At 49.6% G+C, this 12,198-nt stretch overlaps 1 protein-coding gene across 1 annotated transcript in view; it reads left to right on the top strand.

Moving 5' to 3' along the window:
* LXN (latexin) overlaps positions 1–12,198 on the top strand; it is an 80,160-nt gene that overhangs the window by 49,126 nt on the left and 18,836 nt on the right. The window contains exons 3-4 of the mRNA XM_069236275.1: positions 8,376–8,556; positions 8,907–9,043. Coding sequence (XP_069092376.1) covers positions 8,376–8,556; positions 8,907–9,043 — 318 coding nt within the window. The remainder of the gene's footprint in view (positions 1–8,375; positions 8,557–8,906; positions 9,044–12,198) is intronic.

Raw genomic sequence — 12,198 nt, 5'->3', positions numbered from 1 at the left:
TGCGGTGCACATGGCCTCTTTCAGGGTGTCAAACGCAGTCTGGCATGCCTCAGTCGAGATCACCTGTCTAGGCTGCTTCTTAGAAGTCAGCTCTGTCAGGGGGGCAACAATGGTGCCATACCCCTTAACAAATCTCCTGTAGTACCCGGTGAGAACTAAGAAGGCTCTCACCACTGTCTGGGTCTTGGGGGGTGCTCAAGCCCAAATGGCATCAATTTTGGGTTGTAGGGGTGTCACCCAGCCGCTCCCTACCTGGTGTCCCAAGTACACCACTGACCCCTGCCCTATCTGGCACTTACTGGCCTTGACAGTGAGGCTTGCAGCGCCTACAACACTTCCCAGAGGTGTTGCAAGTGGTCCTCCCAACTGGAGCTGAACACTGCAGTGTCGTCTAGGTAGGCGGCTCTGAAGTTTTCAGGCCCAGCCAGGACTTGATTGACCAATCTCTGGAAGGTGGCAGGGGCGTTCTTCAATCCAAATGGCATGACTCGGAACTGTAAGTGCCCCTCTGGTGTCGAAAACACTGACCTCTCCTTGGCCCCCTCGGTTAAGGCAATCTGCCAGTACCCAGAGACGTTAAATCAAACGTGCTGAGGAACTTGGCTGCCCCCAACCGATCTATGAGCTCATCAGCTCTGGGGATGCGGTGGGAGTCTGTTTTGGTGATGGCATTGAGCCCCCGGTTGTCAACAAAGAACCAAAGTTCTGGTGTGAGATCAGGTGCAACAGGCAGGGGTACCAAAACCACTGGGCTGGACCAAGAGCTGGTGGAGCGCTCAATCACCCCTAAAGCTAATATCTTGGAGACCTCTTCCATGATGCAGGCTTTCACTCTGTCAGCCAACCTGTACAGCTTGTTTTTCACAGGCAGGCAGGCTGTCCCCAGTGTCCACATCATGCGTGCATAGATGGGTGACACCTGGAGTGAGTGAGAACAGAGTGGCAAAGTGTCCCAGTAACTCTGCTGTTCTAGAGTCAGAGAAGGGGAGAGGACTATGTCTTCTACTGACCCATCCTGCTTCTGGTCAGACAGGAGTCTGCAAGTCCACCAAGTTGGTGACATCACTCTTGCACTCCTTCACCTCAAATGGCCCTGACCACCTGTCCTGCAGAGCACAAGGCTCTACAGGGGCCATGACCCACACTTTCTGGCCAGGCTGAAACTCAACCAGAGTGGTATTCTGGTCATACCAGCGTTTCATGTCCTCCAGGCTTGCCTCTAGGTTCGCTTGCGCAAGCTTCCTGAAGTGTGCGGTCTTGTTTCAGAAGGCCAGCATGTAGCTAAATACATCCTGGGATGGCTTCCTAGGAGCTTGCTCCATAGCCTTCTTTCACCAGACTCAAAGATCCTCTGACCGGGTGCCCATACAACAGTTCAAAGGGGCTAAAGCCAATCCCCTTCTGTGGTACTTCCCGGTAGGCAAAGCGAAGGCATGGTAAGAGGACGTCCCACTTACGCCTCATGGAGTCTGACAGACCCTCAATCATGCCTTTCAGGGTTCGCTTGGGTCTCTTAACCAACCCGTTACTTTGGGGGAGGTAAGGAGTGGTGAATTTGTAGTTAACTCCACAGTCTTTCCACATGGCCTTTATGTACACGGACATAAAATTGGAACCCCGGTCATATACCACCTCCTTGGGGAAACCCACTCTGGTAAAGATCCCCATCAGTGCCAGGGCCACAACGGGTGCTATCACTGTCTTCAGAGGGATAGCTTCCGGGTACTGGGAGGCATATCCACCAAGACCAGGATGAACCTGTTTCCTAGGGCTGTCTTGGGGTCCAGAGGCCCCACTATGTCAATGCCCACCCACTCAAAAGGGGTGCTTATGACAGGAAAGGGTTGGAGGAGGGCTTTACATTTCCCTCCACTTTTGCCACTTGCTTGGCAAGTCTGACAGGATCTACAGAACACATCTGAATGTTTTCTCATTTGGGGCCAATAAGTGGGTGACAGGCATGTCAAAGACCTTGCCCTGCCCCAAATGTCCTGCCAGAGGCACGTCATGAGCCAAACCCAGTAGAAAGACTCTGAAGCGCTGGGGTTTCACCAGCACACAGTCTGCCCCAGGCTCAGCAGCCTTAGGCTTGCTATATAGGAGATCATTTTCCCAGTATATCAGGTTATACTTGGGCTCAGCGCCAGCTGTCTGGTCTTTGGCCTGCTGCCTAAGACCCACAGGAGTAGGACACACCTTCTGCTCTGCGCAGAACTCCTCCCTGGTGGGACCCCCTTCATGTTGCCAATGGGTCAGCTCAGGATGTTCTCCCAGTTTGGCCACTTGTTCCTCTGTAGGTCCTGGGGCATCCCCCTCGAGGTACGCCTCCTCTTGGACTGTGGGGACCTCTGGGGCAGTTTTCCCACGCCCCTTGCTCTTTCTCTTGGCAGTCACCTGGGCCACTATTTCAGGCTCCAGGTCTGTCTGATCACCCTGTCTGGCTTCCATGGACCGAGTGGTCACGCATGCCCACTCTGGCAACCCCAGCATCTCCAAGTGCGACCTGAGCTCCACCTCCTTCCAGGCTGAAGTCTCCAGGTCATTGCCTAGCAAACAGTCAACTGGCATGGTGGGACTCGCAGCTACCCTCAAGGAACCTGAGTCGTCCCCCCCCCACTCAAAGGGAACCTGCGCCACCTTACATTGGCACTCCGAGTTGTCCACTGCAACTACTTGGTGGAATACACCAGGGACTACTTGCTCTCCAGACACTAGGTGACACCGGACCGTGGTCACACTCGCTCCAGTATCTCTGAGAGCCTCTACCCTTTGCCCATTGATGGTCACCCACTGCCTGTATTTTTTAGTGTTATCAGGCATTAGGTTTCTCTGGACCATCTCACCGTCGCCTAGTAAGACAAGGGACATTTCTGTGGGATCCCCACACCCACCTGGGACCACCTCCTTCACAAGCGCTACACTGGCCAACTTCCTGGTCTGTCCACCGCTGGGTGGCAGTGTTGACTTAGGACATTTGGGATCTCCCTTCATGTGACCCTCCTGGTCACATGCAAAGCACTTACAGTGCCCTGAGGCCTTTGGAAGATTCCTTTTGTTTACCCTTGAACCCCCCCCCCCCATTCTGCTGCTGGGATCCCTACCCATCTTTGGCAGAATCTCCCCCATATACCTTTTTGTGGACTCTGGGACTCACCCAGCAGCCCGCCTCCATAGCAAGCTTCCTGGGGTCAGTCAGCTTACTAACAGTCAAGTGCTGGCACAGCTCTGCAAAATACAGACTAGACAAGTGCTCCCACACAATTAAGATGTACAGCCCCTGAAAATCTGTCACATTACTGCACTTCATCCAACCATTTAGGGTTCAGCAAGAAGAATCTACACATTATAACCAGGTCTGGGAATCAGTTTTCTTACTGTGCCTAAACTGAACCCGGTACTTACTAAGGTGTGAGACCATACCTAGTTAGAAGGGCCTCCTTCATGTCAGCGTAGGTGAGGTTGTGCCCCTTACCCAAAGCTAGCAAAGTGTCCCTCCTCTCCTCTGTGAAGTGGTTCCACAATCCTGCTCCCCAATGCTTCTCAGGGACCCCATTCATGTGTATGGATGCCTCATATCCCTGAAACTACCTCTCTATGTGGTCTTCCTTCTTCTACTCTCTCCCTACGTTCTTAGTAATGGGCACATTTCTGTCTGACTGCACTGAGGTTTTGCTGCCACCATCATTGCTGGAACTGCTCCTCACATCCAGCTCCTTTACTTTAGGTTCATGCTCCAAGAGCATTTTCTTATCCTTTTCAATCTCTCCAACTCAATCTGGTGCCGCTTGGCTTCTCTCCTGTCCTCCAGCTCCTCTGGATCCAGGCTCTGAGAACCATCAGTGCTGCCTGCCCCAGGGGGTACCTCCCCCCTAGCAGCTTCTGCACCCTCAGCACATCTTCTCCTGGATTTGAGTCCACAGACTCCCCCAATGGCATCAGAGACTGCCCACTGGCAGTTCTGGCTGCTACCCAGGCCCTCAGCGCCTTTTGTAGCCCCTCCTTTCTGGTGAGGCCTCTGAGCTAGACTTTGAGGTTTTTACAAACTGCCTTCAGTTCCTTCACAGTATAGGTTTCCAACCTATCCTCCTCAAAAACCATATCCTGGGATGCAATTGATGATGCTCTTGACTGCAACATGAAGTCGTTGGAGTTCACTTGAACTCAAGATCAAAAAATAGGTCAAAGATAAAAAACAAAAAACAAAAAAAAAAAATCTGTATGTGGCACGTAGTGGTCTGCGATATGGTAGTAGTGTACACCAATCACTGTGGTTCACATGCAAATGCAAGTCCTATCTTCACTGATGACAACCAGTGTAAGAAATGGGGTCTCTAGTTGGCAGTCGGTTTGCACCCTGTCCAAGTAGGAACCCTCACTCTAGTCAGGATAAGTGAGATACCTGCTCAGATAACCCCTGCTCACCCGCTTGGTAGCTTGGCACGAGCAGTCAAGCCTATCTCAGAAGCAACGTGTAAAGCATTTGCACATAACACACAGTAACACCGTGAAAGCACTACAAAACGACACCATACCAGTTTTAGAAAAATAGCCAATATTTATCTGTGTTAAACAAGACTAAAACGATAAAACTCCAACATACAGTGCTAAAGATATGAATTTTTTAAGATTTAACTTAAAAATACAGTTCCTTGAAGTTGATAGCTTCACCTGGGGCTATCACAGCACGGGCTCAACAAAACCAACAGTTCAGGCTGGCCATGGCGTTACGGGGCATCTACGGTGTCAGGAAGACCCGCAAACAGTACCTTTGGAATTGCAGGGCGTCGTGATCCTCATGGTGAGCTCCAGAGAGCGGCATTGCTGGTGTTGCAGTGTCGTTTCTGGAGTCAGTGCAGGAGTTGTCGGGCCCTTGAAGTCACATGCATTGCAGATCGAACTCCGGCGTGGATGGCGTCGGGGCTGCGGTGCGAAGTGGGACGATGCGCTGTGCGGTGTCCACAGGTCATGGTGCAAGCAGCGGGTTGGTGATGGCATCCGGCTGCGTTGGTGAGACCAGGGCTGCGGTGTGAAGCGGGGCGGTGCGATGTGCGGTGTCACCATGTCATGGTGCAGGCGGCGTTGCTGAAGCGCTGTTGTCGGTAGGCCCAAGCCGGCGGTACGGGATGGGACGGAGCTTTGTGACCCTCACAAACGGTGTCCACAGGCCTCGGTGCAGGCAGGGATGCCTGGTGACGAACCTGGAGTCGGTGGTGCTGGCGTCGGCGAACCAGGGCTGCGGTGCGGTGCTTCGTGTACCTCACAAGCGGTGTCCAAATTCGACGGTGCAGGCAGTAGTACCGGTGTCAGCAGGAGTAACGGCATCTGAGGTGCCCGGGCTGCAGTGCTAGCAGTATGCTCAGTGAAGTCATCTGATGACTGCATCAGTGAGACCAGGGTCGCGGTGCTAATCGTGGCAGTGCGGCATTGGCAGGTCACGGTGCAGGTCGGTGGCGGCATTGCAGTGGTTTCTCCTCTTGAACAGCACAAAACAGAGTTGTCATCGCTGCAGGTTGATGAAACTGAAGTCTTTGGTGTCCCTGAGACTTCCAACAGGAGGCAAGCTCTACTCCAAGCCCTTGGAGAACTCTCTCAAGCAGGATACACAGCAAAGTTCACCCTCTGCTCTCTTTTAAGGCAGAAGCAGCAACTGCAGGCCAACCCAACAAAGCAACACACCAAATGGGCAGTACTCCTCCTCTAGCTCTTCTCCTTGGCAGAGGTTTCTCTTGATTCCAGAAAGATTCTAAAAGTCTGGGGTTTTGGGTACAATACCTATAACCCTTTCTGCCTTTGAAGTTGACAAACTTCAGAGCAAAGTCTCAAGTGTTTGTAAGGTCCTTCCTTGTCCAGGCCAGGCCCCAAACACACACCAGGGGGTTGTAGTCTGCATTGTGTGAGGGCAGGAACAGCCCTTTCAGGTGTGAGTGATCACTCCTCCCTCCTCTCTAGCTCAGATGGCCCATCAGGATATGCAGGCTACACCTCAGACCCCTTTGTGTCACTATCTAGAGGGAATTCACAACAGCCCAACTGTCAAACTAACCCAGACAGGGAATCTACAAACAGGCAGAGTCACAGAATGGTTTAAGCAAAAAAAAATGCCTACTTTCTAAAAGTGGCATTTTCAAACTAACAACCTAAAAAACAACTTTACTAAAACTATTTTTAAATTGTGAGTTCAGAGACCCTAAACTCCACATTTCTATCTGCTCTCAAAGGGAAGTTGCACGTTAAAGTTATTTAAAGGCAGCCCTCATGTAAACCTACGAGAGAGATGGGCCTTGCAACAGTGAAAAACGAATTTAGCAGTATTTCACTGTCCGAACATGTAAAGCACATAAGTTCATGTCCCACGTTTAACATACACTGCACCCTACCCATGGGGCTACCTAGGGCCTACCTTAGGGGTGCCTTACATGTATAAAAAGGGGAAGGTTTAGACCTGGCAAGTGGGTACACTTGCTAAGTCGAATTGGCAGTGCAACGCTGCACACATAGACACTGCAGTGGCAGGGCTGAGACATGCTTATGGGCTACTTATGTGGGTGGCACAATCAGTGCTGCAGGCCCACTAGTAGTATTTGATTTACAGGTCCTAGGTACCTCTAGTGCACTTTACTAGGGACTTACTAGTAAATCAAATAATCCATCAGTAATAAACCAATCAACAGTACAATTTCTATAGGGAGCACTTGCACCTTAGCACGGATTAGTGGTAAAGTGCGCAGAGACAATAAACCAGCAAAAACAGTCCAGGAATCCAGTACACCATAAAAACAGGAGGTCAGAAGGCAAAAAGACAGGGGAGACACGCCAAAAAGCTGCCAGATCTAATAGGCAGACATCCTGCTTTGGGCCCCAGGACAGGAAGTGATGCCCAGTGGAGCGAGCAGAGGAGACAGGGCTGTAAGTGTCATTGGTGCTGACAATGCAGTGGCACCAGGACCACGTGGTGTGAGAGGCCAACTTAACCTCAATTATGGCTGTGATACTACTCTTTCTGGCATGCATTAGCGCTCAGTACGTACTCACTGTGCCAGTCTTGCTTTGGGCTTCAGAGCAATTAGCCAAAGGAGGGGAAAACTGAAGAAGAGGAGTCCTTAGCTTGGACTCATAGAGATGATGGGGATTGAGCAAGATGGGGGCCCATATTTTTTTTAAAAAGGGCAGAGACATCCCACTTCCAGAGGCTATAGCTATCATTAATGCAGCAGATGCAGTGGTAATAGAGCTCAGGGGTTTGAGGGACCCACTACATCACAGTCATGACTGTCTTAATGTACAAATGGTCCACATGGCTCATTTTCCTTCGTAGCATTAGGGCTGAGGGAACCCTTGCTGCCCGGGGGGAGCTATTTTTTTTTCTCCAGAAAGCACAGAGCCAGTTTCAAGATTGGAGTGATGACCAGGACTGGTGGAGAAGTGGTGAAAGAGGCACAAGGGACAGTCTGCTGCTCAGAGCCACTGCTTTCGTTAGTACACCAGATGCAGTTGCATTGGGACCTAGGAGTATGAGGGCTCACATCACCCCATTTACAGGCAGAATAATGTTTGGCCAGTTTCTGGTTTTGTTTGAGTCATTTGCTGTTTTATAAGACTCCCATTGACTATGGATTATGAACTCTAGAAAAAGTACCCCTGAAGTGATCTCATAAACACCACCCCCTGTGCTCAGCCATGCCCCTTCTGGGGATAAAGATTTCTGGGGAGGGGAGGGCAAAAGTTCCACGTTCTAAGCCCAGCACTTTCATTGGATAACCCTATGCAATCTAGGTCTTGTAGTCTTATTTTCTGTTATTTGAATCAAATTGATTATTGTATCTTATATTTCTGTCCTTAAGGAATGTATTATGTGAATACATTCTGATTTTCTGATCCAGGTACTGGAAAGGTGCACACTACTCCTTACTTTGAGCTGAGTCAATTCCTTGTTCTTATAAACCCCAGGCAATATACATTTCAAATAAACACCTGGCTAATTCATGTATGCCAGACCCCCTTCTGGCATATTTGGTGGTATTGTTGCTCTTTGCCACTAGCTTTGTATTGCCTCACCCATTGTGAATAACCTTTACATCCTCGCTCTGTGCCCTCTATCACAAACAGGCATCTAACCTCACGTATACAAGTTAGACCTCAAAATACAACTCCGTGGCACTCCTTTAAATCACAAGGAAGTCCTGTCGATACACTTCCATTCAAGTTGCCTACCGCACAATTCTAGCTCACCTTCAAGTTTCTTGGGTTTTATATAGTACAGCCCTTAACAGTTGAACAGTCTTGTCAGTCTAAACACAATTTTTACATGGTCATGCCTAAAGGTTTTCTGCATCATCCTGCTGCCTCAGTTCTCATGTTTTATTTTTCTTTGACAGGTAGGAAGCACGGTTGCAAACTGCACTGCTGAAATCATATACAGCCTCAGTCCACATATCGCTCCTGAAATAAGCTACACTCTCGACCAAGAACTCAATAAGGACACTCTTGATGCAGACAATGCATTTTACACCAAAATGAGGAGCCTGGAGAAGCCTCTGGAGGCGGGGAAGATCCCAGGTACGTGGGTAGCTTTGTTTGCACCACTTTGATGAGGACACATTTATCCTAAATGATAAATACTTTGGAAATGTCCTATTGGTTGCTTCCTACCCTACAGTTTCTTACTGTGTTAACCTGGGGAATTCCTGGACTTTGTATGAGGAAGCCATTAGGTATCTACTTGAAGTTGTATAGGTATTTTTTAGTAAAAACCCTCTGAGGCAAAACAAATGTAGAGTCATAAACAAATGAGTATATATTCATTTAAATTCATATTCACTGTGGTCATTGTGTGTAGACCAGTTTACTAGAATTATTTCTACTTCGTATATATGCAGAATCAAGTAGAATTGTGTGTTTTTTCTTAGATGACTTCGGCAACATGTCCCCAGAGATGGAGCCCATTCGAAATCTTGCCCAGATAGCATGTGGCTACATTGTATGGCAGAACGCGACAGAGGAAACCAAGTATAACATGATACAAGTTCAGAGTGTCCAGCAAGTGGTATGTAACTCTGTCTGGTGCATAATCCATTCAGTGTGTAAACATCATGCTGTAATAGCCTTACTTTTTGGAAATACATGGTCGTAACATGTGTTGCTGTGGATATACTCCTGAAATCCAGTGTTGTGCTCGGACGTTTGCAAGTTGTTTTTCTTCAAAGAAAAACTTTCGAGTCATGTGAGGCACTGTGACTCCTCCCTTAGTTGGCAATGCTCATTAGCACTGTCTCCATGGTAGATTTTGTTTGACTGTGTATTACTGGGTGTAGGAAGGTGGCTCTCTATTTGATGCACTAAAATGAAGTATACTGTAGGAAGTTGGCTCTGTATGTGCTATTTCAAAGTAAGGAATAGCATGCACAGAGTCCAAGGGTTCCCCTTAGAGGTAAAATAGTGGTAAAAATAGATAATACTAATGCTCTATTTTGTGGTAGTGTGGTCGAGCAGTAGGCTTATCCAAGGAGTAGTGTTAAGCATTTGTTGTACATACACATAGACAATAAATGAGGTACACACACTCAGAGACAAATCCAGCCAATAGGTTTTGTATAGAAAAATATCTTTTCTTAGTTTATTTTAAGAACCACAGGTTCAAATTTAACATGTAATATCTTGTTTGAAAGGTATTGCAGGTAAGTACATTAGGAACTTTGAATCATTTCAATTGCATGTATACTTTTCAAGTTATTGACAAATAGCTATTTCAAAAGTGGACACAGTGCAATTTTCACAGTTCCTGGGGGAGGTAAGTTTTTGTTAGTTTTACCAGGTAAGTAAGACACTTACAGGGTTCAGTTCTTGGTCCAAGGTAGCCCACCGTTGGGGGTTCAGAGCAACCCCAAAGTCACCACACCAGCAGCTCAGGGCCGGTCAGGTGCAGAGTTCAAAGTGGTGCCCAAAACGCATAGGCTAGAATGGAGAGAAGGGGGTGCCCCGGTTCCGGTCTGCTTGCAGGTAAGTACCCGCGTCTTCGGAGGGCAGACCAGGGGGGTTTTGTAGGGCACCGGGGGGGACACAAGCCCACACAGAAATTTCACCCTCAGCAGCGCGGGGGCGGCCGGGTGCAGTGTAGAAACAAGCGTCGGGTTTTCAATGTTAGTCTATGAGAGATCAAGGGATCTCTTCAGCGCTGCAGGCAGGCAAGGGGGGGCTTCCTCGGGGAAACCTCCACTTGGGCAAGGGAGAGGGACTCCTGGGGGTCACTTCTGCAGTGAAAGTCCGGTCCTTCAGGTCCTGGGGGCTGCGGGTGCAGGGTCTTTTCCAGGCGTCGGGACTTAGGTTTCAGAGAGTCGCGGTCAGGGGAAGCCTCGGGATTCCCTCTGCAGGCGGCGCTGTGGGGGCTCAGGGGGGACAGGTTTTGGTACTCACAGTCGTAGAGTAGTCCGGGGGTCCTCCCTGAGGTGTTGGTTCTCCACCAGCCGAGTCGGGGTCGCCGGGTGCAGTGTTGCAAGTCTCACGCTTCTTGCGGGGAGTTGCAGGGTTCTTTAAAGCTGCTTCTTGAAACAAAGTTGCAGTCTTTTTGGAGCAGGTCCGCTGTCCTCGGGAGTTTCTTGTCGTTGTCGAAGCAGGGCAGTCCTCAGAGGATTCAGAGGTCGCTGGTCCCTTTGGAAGGCGTCGCTGGAGCAGAGTTCTTTGGAAGGCAGGAGACAGGCCGGTGAGTTTCTGGAGCCAAGGCAGTTGTTGTCTTCTGGTCTTCCTCTGCAGGGGTTTTCAGCTGGGCAGTCCTTCTTCTTGTTGTTGCAGGAACCTAATTTTCTAGGGTTCAGGGTAGCCCTTAAATACTAAATTTAAGGGCGTGTTTAGGTCTGGGGGGTTAGTAGCCAATGGCTACTAGCCCTGAGGGTGGGTACACCCTCTTTGTGCCTCCTCCCAAGGGGAGGGGGTCTCAATCCTAACCCTATTGGGGGAATCCTCCATCTGGATGGAGGATTTCTAAAAGTTAGAGTCACCTCAGCTCAGGACACCTTAGGGGCTGTCCTGACTGGCCAGTGACTCCTCCTTGTTGCTTTCTTTGTTCCCTCCAGCCTTGCCGCCAAAAGTGGGGGCTGTGGCCGGAGGGGGCGGGCAACTCCACTAAGCTGGAGTGCCCTGCTGGGCTGTGACAAAGGGGTGAGCCTTTGAGGCTCACCGCCAGGTGTTACAGCTCCTGCCTGGGGGAGGTGTTAGCATCTCCACCCAGTGCAGGCTTTGTTACTGGCCTCAGAGTGACAAAGGCACTCTCCCCATGAGGCCAGCAACATGTCTCTAGTGTGGCAGGCTGCTGGAACTAGTCAGCCTACACAGACAGTCGGTTAAGTTTCAGGGGGCACCTCTAAGGTGCCCTCTGGGGTGTATTTTGCAATAAAATGTACACTGGCATCAGTGTGTATTTATTGTGCTGAGAAGTTTGATACCAAACTTCCCAGTTTTCAGTGTAGCCATTATGGTGCTGTGGAGTTCGTGTTTGACAGACTCCCAGACCATATACTCTTATGGCTACCCTGCACTTACAATGTCTAAGGTTTTGTTTAGACACTGTAGGGGTACCATGCTCATGCACTGGTACCCTCACCTATGGTATAGTGCACCCTGCCTTAGGGCTGTAAGGCCTGCTAGAGGGGTGACTGACCTATACTTGCATAGGCAGTGAGAGGCTGGCATGGCACCCTGAGGGGAGTGCCATGTCGACTTACTCGTTTTGTTCTCACTAGCACACACAAGCTGGCAAGCAGGGTGTCTGTGCTGAGTGAGAGGTCTCCAGGGTGGCATAAGACATGCTGCAGCCCTTAGAGACCTTCCTTGGCATCAGGGCCCTTGGTACTAGAAGTACCAGTTACAAGGGACTTATCTGGATGCCAGGGTCTGCCAATTGTGGATACAAAAGTACAGGTTAGGGAAAGAACACTGGTGCTGGGGCCTGGTTAGCAGGCCTCAGCACACTTTCAATTGTAAACATAGCATCAGCAAAGGCAAAAAGTCAGGGGGCAACCATGCCAAGGAGGCATTTCCTTACATATACCATGCAGAGAGACCAGTGGACTCCCAAAGGTTTGCAGAGGCAGAAATAGATAGGTCTAGTGCTGTATTTGTGGTAGAGTGGGCAAGCAGTTAGGCTTATCAAGGAGTCGTGTTAAGCATTTGTTGTACTCACAGAGGCAATAAATGAGACACACTCAA

The sequence above is a fragment of the Pleurodeles waltl genome, chromosome 5 (genome assembly GCF_031143425.1).
Source record: "Pleurodeles waltl isolate 20211129_DDA chromosome 5, aPleWal1.hap1.20221129, whole genome shotgun sequence".
In the NCBI taxonomy this organism is placed as follows: domain Eukaryota; kingdom Metazoa; phylum Chordata; class Amphibia; order Caudata; family Salamandridae; genus Pleurodeles; species Pleurodeles waltl.
The sequence above is the reverse complement of the archived record's forward strand: the minus strand, read 5'-3'. Positions and strand labels throughout refer to the sequence as shown.